Here is a 24,021-nt window from a genome sequence, read left to right on the forward strand (position 1 = left end):
GGGGTGTTTTGTTGGGCACACATTTTCCACCATAAATGTAGTGGTTAGAGTGGCTTATAGGCCTGAGTCCTCCTCTTTACGGTTCAAAGACACCTGTGTGCAGCTCTACTAGGATGCCCCATACCAGATGCTGCTGTTTTAGAGACTGGTATATACCTTTTTGTTCTCATTTTTGTGTGGTGGAAGGGGGGGTCAGTGAGCACTGAGGGAATGTGGGGGTGTCTTACCTTGATGCATGCACTGGTCATCTGGTCAGTTTGGGCACCTTTGTGGCACCTAGACCCTTCTAAAACAGGTGTAGTTCCAAATGTATAAGTTCTGTCCAGGATGTCTTGCAAAATGTTTATCGCTGGAAGACGTCCATGTCTAACTTGTCCAAAACACGCCCATAATACGCCTCCACTATGCCCATCTCATGCTCTGAGTGTACAGAGGCTAGAATACATGGTTAGATGTCCAAAAAAGATGATTTCAATTATCGGCACTTGGACGTCCTGCTGATTTAGGATGCTATTTGGACGTTTATGGTTTTTGATTATGGGCCCCATAGCAACTATTTGGACTTAAGTGTCAGTAGGTGTCAAAATCTTTGGTGCCTCCTATTTATGCCAAGGTTTTCTTGGCCTAAATACTAGTGCCTAAGTGAGGTACTTACTGGTGCCTAATTCTAATTTAGGCACCTATACGGAAAACACACCCAAGATACGCTCACAATCTGCCCTTAATCACGCCCACTTAAGATAGGTGCCTCAGGCTAGGTGCCTACCTGAAATTATTGAGCCAATTAATCCCATTATAAGGGCAGATTAAGCTAATAAAATAATTAAATGAGGTGCCTAAATGGGCTAGGGGGCACATTGATTTAGGCAACTAACGTTATGAGTCTTTTATAGAATCTGGGCCCATGATTCTTCTGAGATTGGTGCTTTGAAGTTTCCTTTTGTTTTCATCTGGATGATTCATGATGAGACTCCTGATGCAGGCACTGTAGCCGAAACACAGCCCACGTTGAATCAGTGAGCATCTCATTAAAATTGTGAACTTTCAAAAGCGTCGGTGAAGATTCTCAAAAAATTTGTGAACTTTCAGCACTGGCTATTTGTCATCTCCACAGGTTTTCATTCTGTTAGCAGTTCATAGGTGCTGTGAGCTCATTGCTTTTGCCCATCCCTACTCAGTTCTAGCCCCAGCAAAGTTCAAATCCAAACCCATAAATTTACATCTGTTCCAAAGATGGTTCAATTATATTTCCAGTGCAATAGGTGAGACATTCTAGACCAGTGGTTTCAAACTCAAACCCTTTGCAGGGCCACATTTTGGATTTGTAGGTACTTGCAGGGCCGCAGAAAAAATAATCAATGTTCTACCAAAGAAATGACAACCTTTATGCATGAGGCAAAACTCTCCATAGTTAAAGGAAAGATTTATAAACCACAATGAGCCCCACCTCATGCAAAACCGTCATCTCTTTAACATGACATCAACCATCCCGTCTGCGGCCTTCCAAGTACCCTATGTTTTCTGCGGCCCTCACAGTTAAAGTTTAACATCTTTCCTTTCTCAAAACTGACACAATTCAATCATTATATTGAAAATAAAATCATTTTCCCTACCTTTGTTGTCTGATGACTTTATTTTTCTGTGCTTTTAATTATGTTTCCAGGACCTTCTTGTCCTTTGACTGTTTTCTCTGTCTTCACTTTCTGTCTTGCATCCATCTTTCAAAAAACATAACTGACCCCCTCATTCCTGTTTAACAGCTAGGTGGACTTTTTCATCAAGTATGCAGTGACGTTTGCATGATACTAATAACAAGAACAAACCAGTTATTTTGAACTTTTGAAATAGTTGAACTCTTCAGCCTTTCCAGGTTGTGATCAAACAACATTTACATAGAATAACAATGACTGGAAGGTAAACTCTTTACCCAAGGGAAGTTTTGTAGCCTTCCCTTCACAGTTTCATATCTCTGAGTAATTTTAGAAAAATTTTTCTTGATCACCCTTCAAAGGCTTGTTTATATCACATGGTCAGTTATGTTTTTTGGGTTTTGACTCTTTTCTGACCTGGTGTTTGTCAAATAATATCCCTGAACATAATTCAGTAACTGCATCCATCTTTGGCATTAACTTAACATTCGATTTTTCCATTTTTCTGCTTTCTTGTCAAAATCTACTTTTCCATGTCTTCCCTTCCCTTCCTCTCTCCTTCCCTCAAGTTTCAAGTTTATTAAAAGATTTTTTAAACCGCTTAATCAGGTTTCTAAGTGGTGTACAATATAAAATTTACATAAAAACATATTAAAACTGGGGATACTATTTCTATAGTCTGACATCTCTCTCCTTCCTTCCTTCCTTTCCCCTGGTCTGGCATCTGTCTCCTTCCCTCCCCCCATGCCCTGGCATCTCTCCCTCCCCCTCCATGGTCTGGTATCTCCTTTCATTCTTCTTTTCCCTCCCTTGGACTTGGCATCTCTCATTCCTCTCCTCTTCCTTGTTTTCCTTCTCCTTCCTTCCCTCTCTTTCCCCAATCTCCCCCCCGTGCAGCAGCAGCATTTCTCCTCCCCTTCCCTGTGCAGCAGCAGAATTTCTCTTCCCCCTTCTTCTCGGTATAGTAGCAGCAGCATTTCTCTTCCCCCTCTTCTTCCTTCCCTTCACGCGATGATTGAGTGTCGGCTCCCCTGCTGAAGTCGCATCTCTGCTCAAAACCGCACAAGGCAGCTCCCTGCGCGATCTGCACCCACGTCGGAAGCCTTCTCTCTGATGTCGTGTCATTAGAGAGGCTTCTGACACAGGCGTGGATTGTATGCGGAGCTGCCGCCGCTGCTCGCAGTTTTGAGTGGAGAAGCGAACGCCGCAAGAGAGCCGACACTCGAGCATCGTGTCTAGACTTCAGACCACGGGCCTCAAAATAGTACCTGGGGGGCCACGAGTTTGAGTTATTGGCCACTACTTGCATGGTCTGCAGAAGAAATCCATCACAGGTTTTTCACCCTGCCTCTAGTGTACTTCACAGGCTAGTTTAGCGCCCTCTAACAGTCTTTTCTTCTGCAGGCATGCAACTGTGTAAATTTTGCTCTCCCCATTTTATTATTATTTTTTTTTTCTGGTCGCTCTCTCTTGGTTCCATAGAGTTTCCAGATGGCAGGCGCTATCACATTGTAATTCAACCTCCAGTCTGCCCAAACTACTCCCTTGGGAATTCCTACACACAGTGTTCATTAATGTACACTCCATCTTTTTAGCACTCATACTTAATACAGCCATATTTGGCCACAGTTTAATAAAAAGCCATTGTCTTTGTGTAAAACATGCTTTACATGCGGCATAGTAGTTAGAGCTACAGTCTCAGCAACCTGTGCTGTTCCCTGTGACCCTGGCAAGTCATTTAATCTTCCTCTGCCGCAGGTACATTAGATAGATTGTGAGCCCACTGGGACAGATAGGGAAAATGCTTGAAGTGCCTATATGCAAACTTCTTTGAGTGTGGTTGTATAACTACATAAAGGCGGTATACAAGTCTCAAACCCTTTCCTTTCAGATGAGTTTAGTGGACACTTGATGAAATCACATGGAAATACTTTTAAAACAAATACCCAAAGAATAGTTAAGCTCTGGAACTCATTGTCAGACGATGAGGTTGTAGTGGCTATCTTAGCTGGGTTTAAGTTCCTGGAGGAGATGTCTATAATCTGCTATTGCAACAGACATAGGGGGAAGCCACTGCTTGCCTTGGGATCAGTAGCTTGGAATGATGCCACTATTTGGGTTTCTGCCAGGTACTTCTGACCTGGATTGGCCACTGTAGAAATAATAAACTGGGCTAGATAGACCATATGTTCTTAGGGTATATACCCAGCCATTAGTGGCCTCATCAATCTGAGACTGCAAGTTTGATCCCGCCTGCTGGGACAGATGGGGAAAATACTGATTTCTATTCAATGCATTGTAAACTGCTTTGGGCGAATCTCTTCATGAAAAAGGTGGTTAATAGATCTAAATAAATAAACAGAATCTTCATACACATTAAGAACATGTGTCCAGGTCACTAGATGAATTATTAAGGAAGCATGACATGCTATGAGTGATACTGTGTCCTATGTATAGTGCTTCCAAATAGAGAATGACATGGTGGCAAAATTCATCACCGTTCCCGTGGGAAACCATCTCCATGCCATTCTTTAAGCAGAGATGGAAGAATCCGAGTATGAATGGGCACAACCACTGACCCTCATGCCTTGCATTGAAGAATACTGTTGTGGACGGACTGAGGTTGAGAGAAACACTACAGAATGACACAGGATTGTTTTCCGCAGTTATCCACGGGGATGGGAACGGTGATGAAGTCTGTCATCGTGTCATTCTATACCCAAGTTACCCAGATCCTGGAGGGAGATTTTAGGCCAGGCCAAGATTTCTGCCAGCATAGTGCATAATGGGACCTGTAGCACTCAGTTCAGTGGGTAGAATCAGAGACTACAAATCCCACACTGCTTTGGGATGTAAGTTTAAAAAAAGGACTGGCTGAAAAGTCTCCCTCCTGGAACTGTGTATCTTAGCTGCTCTGTTTGTGCGTGTTTTGTAGCTAGTAAAGGGAATCTGTTCATGTTGGGCCTTAAATGAATCTGCTGACTCTGCAGCTTGGTGCAAAAGCGCCCCACTGGTTCACAGAGGTAATGACCGAGTTTTGCTTTTGGACTTTACTGGAACCTAAAACTTTGCATGAAGCGAGCTTGCCCAATTTTCCTGAGACATGCAGAGCTCAAAGCCATATGTAACACAGAATGTGATTATCTTGTCAAATCTGACAAATGGCTTTGGGATACAAGTTTTTCTAGGTCATAAATTTGGGTGAATCGCTCCCTTCAGTAATAAATGTAATAATCACATAAAGCAGTGCCCTCCATATTCATTATATGCCTGGTACTCATCAGGTTTCATGCACTGCAATTAGTTCTAGTCTACAAGCAAGTAATCATGAGACGGATGAGCAGTACGAGTTGTAAAGTATTACAGTATTTTGTTAGCCTCCAGCGCCTTTAGAGCAATAAGATGTAGGACGGCATGATTACATGTAGCACACTCCTAAATGGAGTTGTCAAACAGCTCTGGTAATGAAACTGATTACTGGCATTAATGATGAAGTAATGCAATGCAGATTGCTAAATTAATTACCTCTGGAAAACAAGCCACTAACGAAACAATGTTTGCAAACATCTTTAAACATAATACACAAGCTGAACACAGAGAGAATTCAATGCATGGGTGCCTGCAGCTCTCAACAGGCTTCTTTTTGTTCATGGAATTAAGGGCATAAAATAGATAAAACACCATTGTATTTAGTCCATGACAGGCTAGGCAGGAGTGGTTCTTCTTCACTTAAATTCTAATCAGTGGGGTCACGAAGGGATATTCAGGAGCACTTAAACAGGCAGTGCCACTGAATATCCTATTTGACTGGTGCAATACCGTCTGCTCAGCCCCTCCCCCAGCGAGCTCATCATCTTTCCCTCTCCCACCCTTCCCATGTGGGTCCAGCATTTCTCCTCTCCTTTCCCCATGATTCTAGCTTCTGTCCTTCCTTCCTCTGCAGTCCTCCAAACTTGCTTTAACTTTAATCACCATCAGCAGCAGCCAACAGCTGCTGCTGAATCGAGCTTATTCTGGACAGTCCCATGCCCTTCCTTCTGCTGCATACTGCCTGTTCTCATGCAACTTCCTGTTTCTACAAAGCAGAGGGAAGGCTCCAGGGTTGGCCTGTCTTCATCACTGCTGCTGCCTGTGTTCAAGCCTAAGATACGTTTGAAGGGAAGAGGGAGGATGGGAGAGATGCTGGAACCTGGCTTGCGGCTAAAATTTAACACAGGCCAACTGGGTGGTTGAGTCCCCTTTATGATAAAAGCAGCCAGTATAGTTATATTAAGGTATAATTTATTCAGGAAGGACATAGTAGAGAGAAAAGGAAGCACAGTGATGTTATACGCAAAATAATAATAATCATAATATTAAAGCAACTTACAGTAACTGCAGGGAAGTAATGGAACATCTATTTATCCTGATGTGATATACAGACCTCACTCACAGGCAATATTCAGCCAATGAGATCAATGTGTTTTAAAAAAAATGCTGGCAGCCATTGCTGAATTAAACCCAGATATTCAGCACCACCATCACGATAGCAGCTGGCACTGAATCTCCACATTCAGTATGAATCAGTGCCACTGTCTGAATATCAAATCAGAAAAAGTAGGATAATCTGCACTGAATGAAGAGATAGATACAATAAATATCTCAAAAGACCTAGTGGAAGTAAACATGCCATGGGCTCACTTGTCTCTGAAAACGGCTGTTGTTAATGCAACACCAGTTAAGAATAACTGGATACCTTCATTTAGATGCCCCAGGAATGCGTGACAGAACCCTATTCTATAACAGCTCCTGGGCACCCAAGTTTCATTATAGAATATTTGCATAACCCAGCACTTACATAGTTACACCAGCTATAGGGCTGTATTAAAAAAGGATGAAGGTTATATTTCCATTTAATATTTATTCATTGGGATTTATTAACAGCCTTTATGAAGAGAGTCACCCAAGGCAGAATAACAGAATACTGCCTATCTTAGAACAAAACCAGGTGATATAGAATTCTAACAATATAAATGAGACAGGAACTCCTTAACATGATATGAAAGCCCAAGAAATATTAATAAGGGAAGAGAGAGAGCAGAGCAGCAGGCATATGCAAACTATTATTTTCCCCATCCCTCCCCTGGAAATTTGAGCTACAGTTCACTATAGCATGTGTTGAAAAGTTTGTGGAAATTGCACAAATTGATTTACAAGACTCCTGAGGCAGGCCTTTACGGGCCGAAACACGATCATGTCGAGTCCTTCATAATAAAACAGACTGAACACCTTTGTTGTTTGCTGTCCAGCTGATATTCATCCAGGGCCTCTGTAACTGTCTGATGCAAGCCCTAGATGAATATTGGTTTGGACCCATATAAGATCTGGCAGTCAAATTGGGACAGTCAGCTATGGATATTCAGTGTTGGGGCCTGCACATGACCTGGCACTTAATATCTATGGCTAATTTAGCTAATCATGGTTAGAGTTTTAGAAAACACTTACCATGAGTGGTTGAACAGTGACCCAATTGTGTTCGTTCTTGTGTCTTCTCCTTTACAGAGCCAAAAATGCAGAATTCCCACTAGCTTTATGGCAAGAGAGAGATGTTCTCACACTCTAAAAGGCTTTTTCTCAACACCGCAGATTTTTATGATTTTATATGTTCACTGCAAGTCTAACGATTTATGTTTTGGCACAAACAATGTTTTTAATAATGTGTATGTGTGATGTAAGTTGACTAAATTTATAACTGATAGTTGGGTTAAAATTAATGGAATAAAATTAAAATGAAATGCTAACAGAAATTAGGGAAGCTAATAAATTTGGCAACACAGTAATAAAAAGAAACTTCAATTACCGTTAAGAGTAAAAATCACTGTCAATTTGATGTGCGTGCTGCAAATACAATTTTTTTATCCTCACAATAATGAATCATTTTTCAATGTGAATGAATCTTATAAAATATAACATCTAGATTCTAACTTTCATGTAAATTTTGAAAAAATATGTAAGGTGGAAAAAAAAGAGCTTAGATATACAACACTGCCACTGTAGTCAGAAAGCAGTCAAGCATAGCAATCACTAGTCTAAAAAAAACTCTCTCAACACATCTGTGTTTTTAAATATTGCAAACGCATCTTCAAAACACAAAGGGCTCCTTTTACTAAGCCGTTAGGGCATTAGTGCGCGGAATAGCGTGCGCTAAAAACGCTAACGCAGCTTAGTAAAAGGAGCCCAAAAAAAGAGGTAGCACACATCAATACAGAATGGTCAGTGGTAAAAGGATGCCATCAAGAATGACATGGGATTGAACATCGAGCCATTGAAAGAAGCTGTGGAAAATAGAGAAGCATGGCGAGGACTGGCCTACAGGGTATCCAAGGGTCAGATACGACTGACTAGATAGTGGTTCTGTAGTAGTATTTAATTATATAAGATACCTGCAAGCCTGAAGGCTATTGAAGTAATGTACATTCAGATACAATAGGCATTGTTCAGGTCCCGGAGTGATCACATTTACAAAAAAAAAAAAAAAAAGGTTATATTTAGGTATAATAAGTATATTTCTGCTTCTGAAAGGCTCAGAATCTAATATAATAAAAGCCTAAGCCGCGCATAAGCACTCCCATTGCGTGTTCCGTTTTCCGTGCGGTGTAGGGCACCGCAGATAGGAGTGCGCATGCGCGCGAAACACTCTCTCTCCCCCCCCCCCCGAGGCGGATGTAGGCCGCGGTGGCTGTCGGCGGCCCGAAGTGGATGTCGGCCGCGGCGGCTGTCGGCAGTTGCAGGCTGCGGTGGCTGCTGGCCGTGGCAGCTATCGGTGGCTGTAGGCTGCGGCGGCCGAGCACGGACGGCATTTCAAAATAGGGTATAGAGAGGAAGAGGGCACACTGACTATCTGAAGGTAAGAAAGGGTAGATGCTGAATGGGGGGATGGAAAAGGAGATGCTGGCTACCGTGGGGGGATGGGAGAAAGGGGAGATGCTAGCTACCTTCTAGCACCCGTTAATGTAACGGGCTAAACAACTAGTTGTTTAATAAAAGTTGAAGTAGAACTTATACTTGGATCTATAGAGTCTGGTTTTCCTTTCCAGTTTCTCCTTCAGGGGAAGAGAAGGGGACAGCAACCACTGGGGGATTAAGGAGGGGTTATGCTGTAATCCCTCTAATTGTCAGCTGCTATGAACAACTTTTTATAACTTGGAAGTGCCTGAAACAGGTTTAGATAAAAAATGCACTTTTTTTTTTAGACATGGACGTTTCTTCCCATTCAAAAATTCCTGTTGGTCGTCCTACATTTTTGCTCTCCCTAGTCCCACCCGAAACACACCCACAACACACGCCCTTGCTATTTGGCTGAACTCAGTGTGAAATGTCCAAATTCTGACTTTCCAAATCCAGGATTTGGATTCTATAAGTATATGAACAGTTTTATAAAGGCATTTTAAGATGTCTATCTGCTTTGAAAATGAGCACCATAGCATCTGGTACACTCTTCCATGTTAATGCATATTTTTTGCAAACAGCTTATTATGAGAACATATAATCTGCTTTCTGCACTGGGGATCAAAATTGCACTTATTAGGAAAACCCTGTGTTGAGCTTTAGAGCAGATTTCTAATGCATGCATTAGGAATCTGGCCCCTTCATATAGCTGAATATCAACCTCAAGATGTATCACTTGTATTTGTTTAAATACGGTATAATGTTTTCTGTTGGCCTGCAGATATGTGGCTTGTGAATTTTACAAATGCTTAAAAGATGTGGTATACTTTTTGACATGCGCAGTATTAAAAAAAAAAAAGTGCCTTATAAATGGAACAACATGGCATATAAAAACCTAAAACAATGAAGTATGCATTTCAATCTCCTGATAAAATATGTCTTATGATTATGGTATCTGATGAAGGGAAATGAGGTCTATATATCGTCTGAATTTCCCTTTCTGGTGGGCTAATCTATGCTCCAGCTATGGATATGAGAAAATGAATGCAGAAAGTCTGGGGCACAGTATTTTTTTTTTTAATTGGTTTGGGGTCCGTTGACATCGTATGTTACTTCTCTATAGCAGGTCTCTGATTAAGTCAGGTTTTTTTTACTTTTATACACATCCAAAATAGGGTGAGAGGTGGGGGGGGATATTTCTGTCCTAATTTGACCCTAGAGTAGTTACACTTGGGGTGAGAGGAAGGGTGGGAAGATATTATTAATATGAAGAGGGTAAGGTTACTGGGCAAATAAATGTCACTATGCTTTATTGTATAATCACTGAGTGGGGGGGGGGGGGGAGAAAATGAGTGGTTATATATAATTGTAAGTGGATGTGCTTAAATTGATGTTTTATGTGTTATATGTTCATGTATTGCACTTTTGAAGTATGGAAAATCAATAAAGAATTATAAAAAAAATATATATATAAGATCCACTTTCCATACATTTTATGCTGGATTAGTAGAAAGGAACCACACCTTGATAAAGTCTAGTTTTTGGTTACCAGAGACACATGATTTCTCTTTGGTACTGTGACAGAAAAATATGGAAGGGAGGTCATTTTAAAATGGAGCATTAGCTAAAATACAAGGAGGTTCAACAAAATGCACACATTAAAACAAAGAGACAAGCTGAATCCAGTTCTAGAAACATGACCTTTCTTCATGAGGTCAAATAGTTTTATTGTGATTAAACACTACAATACAGTATATATCCATAAAAAAACTCTATAGTGTATATAAATTATTCCTTCTTTTCAGCAGTTCATTTTTTTCCCATTACAGCTTTGGTACATTGTGATTTTATTATATATTTTCTTAAATACTTTAGTTTCACAAACTCAACACAAAGTACAAAACTAATCCAAATCAGGAATATTACAATCTACACAGTGGTGTTCAGTGGTAGGAAAAAATCTTACCTCAATGAATTCATGTCACTAGCTAAGCTATAAAGGCATACCTAGCAGACATGACTAAATATGCACCATAAACCAGCAATATATATTTTTTGTTTTTACAAAATACCAGCAGCATTCTCTTTAGCAGTGTTAAATAAGTATGTCTTCAGTTGATTATCCCACTGAATTGAAGGCCATGTTATTTGTCACGAAAGCACTAATATGCACTGGTATCCTTCTGTTTCCGCAATTACCCAAGCATCAGTATTTGACCTGCCATCCCGTGCTACTAATATTTGTACAGTTTGTCCTGCAGTTGGCAGAGATAACTGGAACGCTATTAGTAGGGCAATGAGGTGCAGCCAGCCTTAAAGTATTCTGCGGAGATGGAGGTATGACATTGCAATACACAGGCATTCCAGTGGCTGTAAGTGTCCCTTGACCTGATTGGCTGGGTAACATAATTGGCTGTTGGTATGATTGTTGTGGCATTCCTTGAGAACCTTGGTTCATTGACACCTGAGGGAAAATACAAAAAAAAATTATACAGTCTTTCCACAACATAGTCGTTTTTTTTGTGAATGACCGAGTTCATTGTGTATCAAATCCCGTTCTTCTGCAGAAAATTTCTCATCTCTTCTACTTTTCTTTCAGCATGACTTTTGCCACAACTTAATTGAAATCCTACACATTACATGGTGGAAAGTGCTGTAATCCAGCGGTTTAGAAAGATATTATATCATCAGTTCTAGATTCTTAGTAGAATGTGATATTTTTTCATTGAGTCAATATAAGATGCTATATTACATGAGTTCCTGGCACCACAAAGTGCATCTGAAGAACCTAAGAGACATTCCTTAAAACTCAAGTACTAGAACACCCTCACCGTATTTCTGTACCTGCCCAATAAAATGTCTTACAACCTAGAAAAAAAGAATTTTCTCTGGGACCAATGCAAGTACTGAGCAGAGTCATCAATCTTACACAGATAGAACAACCCTCAAAGAGTTCAGACTATTAAGCAGGACCAGCTGTATTATGGCTGATATGATACCCTACAAGTTTCTTTAAACTTCAGGTGCTACAGAAGTGCAAAAATAATAGCTAGGAATGAAATAATTCTGGCTACTCCAAACATTAAAAAGTCAATTTAGCGCCATTTTGCGCTAAAGCACTCATCCTTTTGCTGTTCTGGTTTCCTCTATGGACCTCTTTTACAAAGGCACGCTAAGCGTTTTAGCGCAGATTTAGATCGCACTAAATCAACGCGTGCGCTAATGCGTCCTTAGGATAACATGCACGCGTTAGCATTTAGCGCATATTTAGCACACGCTAAAAAGATTAGCGCACCTTTGTAAAAGAGGGGATATGTTTATTCCACTCTTCTTTGAATTTTAGCACCATTTTTGTCTCCACCACCTCTTTCTCTTTGTCAGAACTGAACTGATGGTATTTAAGAGTGCAGCAAGACCTTCCCTAAAAAAAATACAGTGGAACCTTGGTTTACGAGCATAATTCGTTCCAGAAGCATGCTCGTAAACCAAAATACTCGTATATCAAAGTGAATTTCCCCATAGGAACTAAGGGAAACTCGCTTGATTCGCTCCCACCCATCCCCACCCCCCGAGGCCAGCGGCACTGCTCTACCCTCCCAAGAACCGGCATTGCTCCCCCCACTTATGAAGGCCCCCTCCCGCATGATCCGCCATCCCCCCCGCTCATGTCGCTTCCCCCCATGTGATCCACCATCCCCCCCCCGCGATCTGGCACCCCTCCTCTCGCGTTGTACCCCCCCCCGCTGTGATCCGGCATCCCCCAGGCACCCACCCAATCACATTCCTTACCCCCATTTGGCACCAGCACCAATGCACAGGACATGCCGGTGCCGGAAGATCTGCCTTCTTCTTTGTGCTGGGCCTTGAGCATCTGCGCATGCTCAAGGCCTTCGGGTTCCCGTTCTCTCTGAGATTCTTGGATCTCCAAGAATCTCAGAGAGAACGACACCCGCATGTTCTGTGCGTTGGGTGCCAAATAGGGGTAAGGAATGTGATTGGGTGGGAGGGTGCCTGGGGGATGCCGGATCATGGCGGGGGGGGGGGGGGGGTGCGACGTGAGCAAGGGGTGCCGGATCGCGGGGGGGGCGCTCGTAAATCGAGGAACGCTCGGTTTCCGAGGCGCCAATTTTGTGAATGTTTTGCTCATCTTGCAAAACACTCGCAAACCAAGGTACCACTGTAGTTCCTTTTGGGGGCAATTCCATAACAGAATACCTAGAATTAGATACCAGGAAAGCACTTGCTAGAACGTATTTTATAAAGGAGTGTAGGTACATATTTTAATTCATATACTACTAACCCAACTGGATATTAACACAGACAACATTTAGGGATGAGTAATTATGCCAACTATAGAGCTGGTGTCAGTGCTTCAGATATGTGTATTATAAGTTACATATGTCAACAAAAGACCTATGGTGGACTTATTTGGTTTTCAACTTTGATGATTTTCTATGGTATATGACTGTTCTACTGATCATTGATTGTATATTATTTCATCTTATTGAAGATGCATCATTTTTATGAAATATTTAAGGATTGGCCTATTGAGAGTGGTATGATGTAGCAGTGGACTCATGTTATTTTCATTTGCGGGTGTAATTCATGGGGGTGTATTATGCGGGGGTGTATTATGCCTTAATGCATGTCCCCTTATACTGAGACTCTCTCAAATTAGGCGTGTTAATAACAACGTATCAATGATTCTTTTCAGCGCAGGAGAATCTTTACAAATGAGGGTTTTTGACTGGGTCAATATAAGTTACATATGTAAGTTTGGGACCTGCCCATGCTCTGGCCCTCTGCATGCCCTGCTTGCAAAAACACATTAAGAAATTTAAGGGGCATTTGCAGAATAACACTTAGGCAGCATGTTGCATATGTGCATATAGATGTGCTTATATTTATTTATTTCTAAAGTTTATATCCCACCTATTGACTAGGAAGGTAACAAGAAATGTACACAAAGTAAATATAAAATACAGAATAGATACATATATCTTTTAAACCACAGTCATTATAAAGGTAATCAAACCCAACAATATGCCCGTACAAACAAAATGCTTTCAATTTTTTTTCTTACATGCGGGAGCGCGGAAAGCTTTGCTCCTGACCTCCGCGCCGCTGGCTGGGAAATAAGAAGAGACAGCGAGGGAGGGATCACGCTGGACCACCAAGTTATTTGTAAGCGGGCGGGCAGGGGGGTTGGGGTTTTTAAAAAGGTGTGGTGGCAGCGGCCGAAGGGGGGGGTGGAGTGTTTTACAAAAGTGTAGCAGGCATGAGGCGGCACAGCGGGTGGGGTGTTTTAAAAAGATACGGCGGCAGGAGTGGTATTTTTATATGGTATGGGGGTGTGTAATTTTTTTGTACCTTCACTACATAAGACTCACCGAGATTTCCACCCACTTTTGGGTGGGAAAAAAGTGAGTCTTATGGAGCGAAACATATGGTACTTTACAAAGGCACAACAAGGGGTGCATAAAATCTTGTTATTCAGGCACACTTCCTCTAACAAACAATATTTTATCTTATGATAGCTGAAGGGTGGAGACACAGTGTGGCTGCATGATTCAAAAGAGGATTAGACGAGTTGCCAGACAAAAAGTTCATTAAAAAATTATTCATCAGGTTGTTCTGGGAAGGAGTGCAGGAATAACATGATATATAGAGCAGTATACTGGGAACCAGAAAGACCAGGTTCAAATCCCACACCATCTTTTGTGACTTTGGGCAAATCATTTAACTCTCTGTCTTGGGAGAAGGCAAATGTAATGCATTCCTATGTCATGCCATGAAAGGGGGGGGGGGAGGTCCCTTGTTGTTTGGCCATCTGGACCTTGAGTCTTCAGAAAGTCATGTATCCCTGGAAAAGCTATGAAAAAAAAGAACAACTTTTTTGAGATCTGCTAAATACTTGTGACCCAGATTGGCTGCTGTCAGGGAAGGATGCTGGGCTCGATCAACCTTGGTCTAATCCAGCACAGTTTTTCTTATGTTCTTAATAAAAGTTAACTGAACTCATAGGGATATTTGGAGCATTGAGATTAAACATAATATTTCAGCATCTCAATGGCCACAAATTTGGTCTTGGAGAATGAGATGTACAATGTCAGCGTCTATGAAACAAACTTGTTTTTTCTTGCTACATAGAGCTTTTTGGACCCCAGTTAGATTGCAAAAGTTAAATAGTTCTTTGTCTAATAGATGCTGGCATTGTAATCTGGATGTAGGGACTTTAGATCATCTTTTGTTCTATTGTCCCCATATCTTAGCCTTTTGGAACTCAATCTGGGATCAAGTAAATTGTTTATTGGAAAACTATGTAGCGTTATCTTATGATACTGTGCTTTTTAGTATGTCTATGAGAAAAAAGAGTCAGATATCAATCTGTAATAACAAACTTTTATTGATTTTGACTGGAGTTGCCATCCAACATATTACTAATAACTGGAAAGATCATAGTAGGCTCAATTTTAAGTTTTGGTGGAATTCAGTATTTCACATATATAGAATGGCCAAGACACAAACAACTGGGTGTAGAGTAAACAAATTATTGTTCCAAGAGGTAATAATCACAAAAAACGTAAAGGGAACAATACAAAGAAATTTTTAACAATTTTAAACAATGTTAAAAATTTCTTTGTATTGTTCCCTTTACGTTTTTTGTGACATATATAGAATGGAAAGATCAATAGCGGTATAGAATGGAAATTATAAAAATTTTATTAAAATTTGGGAGCCATTAACGTCCTTTTGTCATGATTGATGCCATTTTTCTAATAATTTTCTATTAATTATGTAAGATTTAGGGTTGGGTGGGGGGTGGGTTTCCATTATATGAAAATATAATAATTAGAGGGATTCAAGGGTGGGAGGGGGAGGGTTATATTTTTAATTATAAGATATAATGATAAGATGCACAGGTGCTTAGATTTATTTAGTTTATTATAAATTTCTGTACACTTGATGAAAGTTTTAAAATGAATAAAGAATTAAAAAAAAAAAAGTTAACTGAACTCATTCAGATGCCATACTACTCTTGGATCACCTCAAGAGGGAATGTCAGTTCACAGTTGTGAGGGCAGGGGTGAGTGAGAGCCCATTTCTGCACTAGGCGAAGTGCACCATCTGAAATGTATATGCACAGTGCTTATAAGGTGCTGCAGTTATTTGTTTACACTGGTAACAAAACAGCATCTGGCCATATGCCTTGTTCTGATTAGTTATTCAGTACAATTACAGTAACGCAGATAGTTTCAAGATGAATATTCCACCATTTCCCAGCTTATAAATACCTGATAAGACGACATGGCTGGATACTGAACCATCATGCCTTGCACCTGGTTTCCCTGCTGATTGTTCATCAGGTTTTGGTTTTGTGGAGGCTGCTGTATTCCCAGGAGACCTTGGAATCCTTGCTGTTGATTAGATAAGACAGGCTGATAACCTGGAAGAAGACAATTGTTTTCAGTTAAGTGCATCAGGACTTGTGAACGCTAATCATTTAATATACAATATTGAACAGCAAAGCAGGGCTGCTATATTCTGAAAAAATATATCCTTTGTCTCATATCATATACTGCTTTCCTCACTCTTGCTGCTCAGTATCAAATTACAATCATAAACATATGACATACTTGATAAAATAATGCTACCGGTAATTTATTTTGTGCAATTTTATTATAAAATTTCTCACAAGGCATGAAACAAGATATAAAAACATAACTCAAAAAGCATAACAAAATTTTGATAAAACAAAATTCATAAAATATAATAAAATACTACATCAACAAAACATAATCCCATTTATAAATTGTAAACAATTCCTACAACATTCATTTAATAGCAACCTTTATACTGGAAATAACTACAATCATTTCTATAGTGCTACTAGGCATACACAGTGCTGTACTACCTCTATCCCTAGTAGGCTCACAATCTAACTTTTTTGTACCTGAGGCAATGGAGTGCCAAGTGACCTGCCCAGGGTCACAAAGAGGCTACAGTGGGTGCTTTAGAGCAAGGAGGTTATAAGTAAAAAGCAACCTCAAAAAAGTAGGCTTTTAGTCTGGACTTTAATACTGCCAGGGATGGAGCTTGATGTACCAACTCAGGCAGTCTGTTCAAAGTATACGGTGCAGCAAGAGAGAAGGGATGTAGTCTGGAGTTAGCAGTGGTGGAGGAGAAGGGCACAGATAAGAGAGACTCTGACTGATGAATGGAGCTCCCAGGGAAGCATATAGGGAGAGATAAGGGAGGAGAGATGTTGAGTGAATGCACTTGTAGGTCAATAAGAGGAGTTTGAACTGTATGCTGAGATAGATAAGGAGCCAATAAAGTGACTTGAGGGGCGTGATGTGAGCATAGCAACTCTAGCAGAAAATAAGTCATGCAGCAGCATTTTGAGCAGGTTGAAGGGAAGAGAGTGGTTAAACAGGGGACCAGTGAGAAGCAGGTTGTAGTAGTCTAGGCGAGAGGTGATAAGGGTTTTGGTAGTGTGCTCAGAAAGGAAGGGTCAGATTTTGGCAATATTATAGAGAAAGAAATGACAGGTTTTGACTGTCTAGTGGATTTGTACAAAGAAGACGAGGAGTCAAAGATGACCCCAAAGTTGTGAGTTGACGAGACAGGAAGAATGACATTGTTTTCCGTTGAGATAGAGTGTGGGGAGAGAAGAGGTAGGTTTGGGCAGAAGGAGAAGTAGTTCAGTCTTGACCATGTTCAGTTTTAAGTGGTAGCTAGACATCCTTCCAGGCAGCAATGTCGGACAATCAGGCTGAGTCCCAGGCTTGAATTCCTGCAGAGATTTCTAGTGCAGAGAGGTAGACTTGGGAGTCATTAGCTTAGAGATAATATTGAAAACCATGGGAGGATGTTCAACCATGATTTAATCCAGGGGTTCTTAAAGTTGTCCTGGAGGGCCCTCAGCCAGCCAGGTTTTCAAGATATCTCTAATGAATATGCATGAGGCAGATTTGCATGCCTGTCACCTCTATTATATGCAAATTTGCATATTCATTAGGGATATCTTGAAAATCTGACTGGCTGGGGTCCCTCCAGGACAACTTTAAGAACCACTTATTTAACCCATTTACAGCTTTCTAATAGTGTGGAAAGAAAGACAAAATGTAAAATTCACAAGTACCAAAGTAAATAGAAATAAAACAAGTCTGCATTTGAGAGACACATGTGGCAAAATAAAACAGGGACTGATATTTGTAAATGATAATGCTGTCAGTTTCAAGGACTCAAGGAAGGATATTTTCATCGCTAGATATGCAGCAATGTGACAAGTTTTTTATTGGAGAGTGGATCAAAAATGCATTAACACACAGTGGAGAATGCAAGCACTGGTAGCTATATCAGTCATCTCTTAAAAATTCATGATAAGGAATAGAACATTTAGACACTGTAATGAACAAATCAGACTTCTAATGCTCATACTGTCTGAGGCAGCTGTTTATTTTCTGGGAAGAGAACTTGTAAATCTCAAACTTTTTGTTTTCTGGAGACCAAGTGTGAAATGTACAACTCCATTTGGCACTATAATTTTATTCACAACATTTTAAAATACAATATCCATTTATGTTTTTTAAAATTTAATATTTACTTAAGCTAGCTACAGATCCAAGTGGAGTACAATCAATAAAAGAAAAGAAAGGAATTCCATAAAATGACAGGACAGACCTAATCACATCCACACAAGACCATCATAGTTTTAAATCTGTTATATTATGTTCACTATGCAATTTGTGTCACTGACATATACCCTGATCCTTCAATATATATATGTACCCTGAGGAGTCTCTACCCTAAGGCCCAGATTCTATAAACTGCATCCCGATTGTAGGCAGCTGTAGGCATCCTACAGCTGTCTAACCAGCCAATCAGGACGTACATTTTTTTTTTAAAAAAAAGCTCCCCAGGCAGGCCACTTACATTGGAGGTGCCTCTGGGAGCATAGGGAGGCCCGCAAGCTACCTAAGGCTAGGCATAGGCTTAGGCAAACGTAGGCGGCTGTACGCGTTTCCCTAGGCCAGTGGGAGATGCATACAATGTAAGTATACGCGGCCACATTTATCACGGCAAGGGATCTCCCTGCCACGATAAGTATAGCAGCCGCCAGTCGCCCCATCCCCCCTGAACGAACACAGCAGAAGGGATGCCCAATTACCTCCTGCCAGAACCCCCCCCCCCCGAAAATCGCCAGCAGGAAGGTGCCCAATCCCTCCTGCCGGAACACCCCCTCTGAAGATCACAGAAACACACCCTGGACTCCCCAATGAACCCCCCCTCCCCGGATCCAGTGAAACACCCCTAACCCACCTTTCCGGATCCCCCCCCCTTAAAGATGGCCGGGTCTTCCCAAAGTCCAGCTGGCCCGCCTCCGTTGGATTGAGGCAGGCCTGCCCCTTTCCAGTGCATTGTGGGATGCACTGGGGAGGGGCCTAAGGCCCATGTGCCTAAGGCTCCACCCATAGGAGGGGCCATAGGTGCCTGGGCCAATCAGGCCTTAGATCCCTCTCTGGTGAATCCTACAATGCACCGGGAAGGGGCAGGCCTGCCTCATTCCGATGGAGGTGGGAAGACCCGTCCGGCTATCTTTAAAAGTTAGCGGGGGGAGGGGATCTGGGAAGGGAGTTGGGGGGGTTTCATTCGGGGGGATCTGGGAAGGAGGGGTTGGGGGGTTTCATTGAGGAGGGTCGGGAGGGTTTCTGAGATCTTCAGGGGGTGTTCCAGCAGGAGGGATTGGGCACCCTCCTGCCGGCGATCTTCGGGAAATGGGGGTGTTCCGGGCAGGAGGGATTGGGCATCCTTCCTGCCATGTTCGTTCAAGGGTGAGGGGGGTGGGGGTACTTGCCCCAATAAGTGTACTTGCCTCAATATACTTGCCACAATAATCCGATTGTCTAACTGGTGTCTGTAACATGGACGTCGGTTACAGAATCGGGTTTATTTTAGGCGGCCTTAGGCCCAATTCTGTATAGGACGCCCATCGGCTTCTGAGACTGGACGTCCTATACAGAATTTGGGCCTAAAAGCCTGAAAAAATAGACTTTCAGAAGTCTCTTAAAAGTTTTAAAGTTTTCTTTTGAGCGTATGTATTTTGGATGTTAGTTCCATAAAGATGGAGCAAAACAGAAAAACGCTTTAGACCAGGGGTGCCCTCACTTTTTTGACTCGCGAGCTACTTTTAAAATGACCAAGTCAAAATGAGCTACCAACAATAAAATTTTAAAAAAACACAACGCACACTGTACGCATAGAATTGTTAATTATTCCTATTCCGAGGTTTTTTCAAAGAGGTCAAAGCAGATGACTATGCACTGTCACCTCAGTAACAACCATACAAAAATAGACAAATACCCACCCCTCCCTTTTTACTAAACCACAATAGCATTTTTTAGCGCAGGGAGCTGCGCTGAATGCCCAGCGCTGCTCTCGACGCTCATAGGCTCCCTGCGCTAAAAACCACTATTGCGGTTTAGAAAAAGGGGACCATATTGTAAAATATAGACAGCAGATAAATTCAGACACATTTTGATCACTAAATTTAAAATAAAATCATTTTTCCTACCTTGTCTGGTGATTTCTTGAGTGTCTGGTTGCACTTTCTTCTTCTGACTGTGCATCCAATCTTTTAGCCTGTATGCTTCCTCTCCTCCACACCTCATTCCCTCCCCCAACTTTTTCTTCCTCTCTCTCTGACCTTCCTTTCTTTCTCTCTTCATGCCACTTTTCTTTTTTTCCTGTTTCTCTTCTTTCCTTCTATCTCCCTGCCTGCCCCCTTTCTTTCTCCCTGCCCTTCCCCAAGCCACTGCCACTGCCATCGGGGAACAGGACCCAAACACCACTAATGGCCACAAACACGCCCCAAAGCCGACGCCGCCCCATGCTCTCTCTGCTTCGGGCCGATCAATCTTCCTCTCCCCGACGTCAATTCTGCCGTCGGAGAGGAAGTTCCGCCCAGCCAGGCAGCGATTGGCTGGCCCGAACTTCCTCTCCGACGGCAGAATTGATATCGGGGAGAGGAAGATTGATCAGCCCGATAGATCGCCAAGGCAAAGGGAGTCCTGGATGATCGATTCACTTTGCCTTGGCGAGCTACCGGTCGATCGCGATCGACCTATTGGGCACCCCTGCTTTAGACATTTTAAATTCCCATCTGGTTCTTTTAACCTATACTATAACTAATCTATGATCTTGTAAGGACTTTGGAGGGGCATAATCAAAATATATGTTTAAGTCCGATTTAGGTGGATGGTGCTAGACGCCCAAAGTTGGCTGTGGGAAAATGCCCATTTTCAAAAAATAATTCTAGAATATTTTTTTTCCAAAATCATCTATCTGGACGTCCAGGCTATTGTTCATCCAGACCACCAGAACGTCTATCTTTATACTATATTTTCAACCAAAATTTTGTCCAAGTCCCAAACGTCCAGAACAAGACCATTTGGACATGGGCGGAGCCAATCTTGTAATGGACTGGCCACCATGACATGGCAACAGAGCAGTGGGGCACCTTACAGGGCAATGTTGTGAACTTCACAAAAAGGGTGCCAGATAAACATCTCATCAGAACTCCCTTATAAGTTATGGTGAGCCCCCCAAAACCTACTATACCCACCTGTCTACAGCTCCAATAGCCCTTATGGCTGCAGGTAGCACCTATATGGCAGCAGAGTAGGGTTTTAGTGGGCGTACATGTTCCACCATAAATGTAGTGGTTAGAGTGGCTTATGGGCCTGGGCCCTCCTCTTTATGGTTCATTAGCCAACCCCCCCAGGCTATTTAAGACACCTCTGTGCAGCTCTACTAGGCTTTCCTATACCAGGTGCTGATGTTCTAAAGACAAGTATGCACTTTTTTATTCTGATCATTGTGGGGGTGTGAGGGGGGTCAGTGAACACTGAGGGAGTGTGTGGGGTTCTTTACTTTGTCTCTGTAGTGGTTAACTGGTCACTTTGGATACCTTTTGGCACTTATACCTGCTTTTACATCGTCTAACTCACAACGTTTTAAGTTTCATCCAGAATGTCTAGTAAAACATTTCATTATCCCTGCAAGATGACTAAGTCTAGGTCGACCCACATCCCATCCTAACCACTCCTCCAGATATGCCCCTTTCAGCTCTAGGCGCACAGTGGCATTAAAAAAATCCCTCAACACGTCCACGGTTTGATTATTGGCACTTGGACTACCTGTCTTTTAGGTTGTCCAAGTGCTGACTTGGGCAAGTTTTTAAACATGTTTAAGTTTTATGAGCCCCAAAGTGTTCTGGGTGGCATATAGGGAATTGCTAATGAATACGGTGCTTCCCAAGTTATTCGCAGTTGGCGATTCGTGGTCCCAGTCATTTGCGGTATTTTCCTTCACTCGCTGCCTCTCCGGCTGCCCTCTCCAGTCTCCCCCGCTAAAAACCGTATTCGCAGTTTTTCAAGATTTGTGTGGGTTCCTGGAACGGAAACCCCATGAATATCGGGGGGAGTACTGTATATGAAAAATGCTTTGTGTGTCAATGGCAAAGGTTTAGATTCACTAACCTGCCCGATCGTGACCGATCCGTGTCTGATCCGTGCAGGTCCGATGGATTCTGCAACCAAGAATATTCTAATGGGGGCGATCAAAGGCATGCTTCCATCTGGCAACATGGATCGCTAGGTAGCGATCCAAACGCATGCGCAGGCCATCTACTTTGCCTGTAGATGGTCTATGCATGTGTCTGCTATCTGGTTTTTGTTTTTTTTACTGGCCCTGACTCTCCTTCTCTCTGCCGCCTTTCCCCGCAGTGCGAGCCCATGGACTCCAAAAGGAGGTTATTTATAACCGAAACACAGACTGTGTCGGATCCAGACCACAATCTGTTTACTGTGCATTATATGGATTTATTAATTGATCAGCATTGCTTTTATTTGTGAAGACTTATTAAAATCTTTTACATCCATATCATCGGTTCCAGTTTTGCTTTTTCATTGATTGATTCCAATATCTCCCCTTTTCTCTTTCCCCTTCTCTCTCCACTTCCATTCAGTGTTGACATCTTACCTCCCTTCCATCCAGAATCTCGTCTCTCTTACCCCCACTTCTCCACTACAGCCATCCAGGATCATAGTAGCATAGTAGATGATGGCAGATAAAGACCTGACTAGTTCATCTAGTTTGCCAAAACTGATTCAATCTAAAAATTTGTTGGGGTTTTTTTTTTCTTCTTCTTTTTAGCTATTTCTGGACAAGAATTCAAAGCTCTGCCTGGTACTGTTCTTAGGTTCCAACTACTGAAGTCTGTCAAAGCTCACTCCAGTCCATACACCCTCCCAGCCATTGAAGCCCTCCCCAGCCCACAATCTCCTTTGTCTTTCTCTTATGTTCCCACAATCCAATATCTTCTCTATTTCTTCCCAATCTAACATGGCCTTTTGTCTCTCATCCCCCAGCATTACCCCGTCTCTCCCTCGATACTCTCGTATCACTCTTTTTTATTTCCTCCATCATGCCGCATGGTCCCATTCTCTCCCCCTTTTCCTCCTGATCATTCATGAAAGCCTCTTCCTGGTCCATTCCTTCTGGAGTGCCTATAGTAATAGGGAACTCACTTCCCTGCCTATCACCCATGCTGCGGAACCCTAACACTCTGCATGCAGGTGCCAGCTTCCCACCCTTCCCTGTCGCTCACTTGCTCTCCTTCCCCCTGTCACCAACTTGCTCTTCTTCCACCTGCTGCCGCAGCATGCAAACGAAACTAACCCATGCCGCAGGGCCTTAATGCTGTGCATGCCGCTGATGACTTCCTTCTTCCTTCCTCCCCCTTCATGGAAGGAAGCCGGCAGTGGCATGCACAGCGTTAGGACCCCGTGTCACAGGTTAGCTTTGTTTGCATATTGCTGCGGTGGGAGAGAGAGGGCAGCAAATGACCGACAGGCAGGGAAGGGAGGGAAGCTCACCTCACCAGGCAGTTGGGGGCCCTTTGTAGCTGTCAACTGCCCTGTTATCTCTCCCATCCTAACGCTGGCCCTGCATGCTTCCTCTTTCCCTCAATCCATTCAAGATATACACAAGGCAACGTTGATACACACAATGGCTCTTAGTAGTAATTACTGTTGGCAGAGAGAAGAGAGGAGGGGACCCAAGCCACTGCTACCTGCACAGATCTGCCTATCCTTCCTGCTTCCTGTACATTGTCATGCAACTGGCCGGCGGAGCTGGCCAGTAGCACGTCTTATGTGCTGGTTTCTCCTCTTCCAGTTTTTATCTCTGGTCAGAATCATGCAGGGCTCTGTTTGTAGGCACTTTGTCTAAGTCATAAGGGGGCTTGTTATACAGAATAAGATGAGGGTGGCACAGAAAGTAAAATGTTCAGCATCAAAATGTAGTCATTAAAGGGGTGATTTTAAAAGAGGATGCTTACATGAGAAGTCCAAAAAGATGCCTATATTACAATTAATTG

The 24,021-nt window shown here is 42.3% G+C and overlaps 1 protein-coding gene across 12 annotated transcripts in view; it reads right to left on the reverse strand.

Moving 5' to 3' along the window:
- Window positions 1-10,262: 10,262 nt before the first annotated feature.
- Window positions 10,263-24,021, reverse strand: part of ARPP21 (cAMP regulated phosphoprotein 21) — a 643,283-nt gene continuing 629,524 nt past the window's right edge. For 11 of the 12 annotated variants that reach the window (XM_033930334.1, XM_033930335.1, XM_033930337.1 and 8 more), the window contains 2 exons: window positions 15,872-16,023; window positions 10,263-11,040 (listed from right to left, as the gene is read on the reverse strand). In XM_033930334.1, the coding sequence (XP_033786225.1) occupies window positions 10,783-11,040; window positions 15,872-16,023 (410 nt within the window). In that variant the 3' untranslated portion in view covers window positions 10,263-10,782. Of the gene's footprint in view, window positions 11,041-15,871; window positions 16,024-24,021 lie in introns of those variants that run through there. The other variant, XM_033930342.1, reaches the window with a different exon arrangement.

The sequence above is a fragment of the Geotrypetes seraphini genome, chromosome 2 (assembly GCF_902459505.1).
Source record: "Geotrypetes seraphini chromosome 2, aGeoSer1.1, whole genome shotgun sequence".
Lineage (NCBI taxonomy): Eukaryota > Metazoa > Chordata > Amphibia > Gymnophiona > Dermophiidae > Geotrypetes > Geotrypetes seraphini.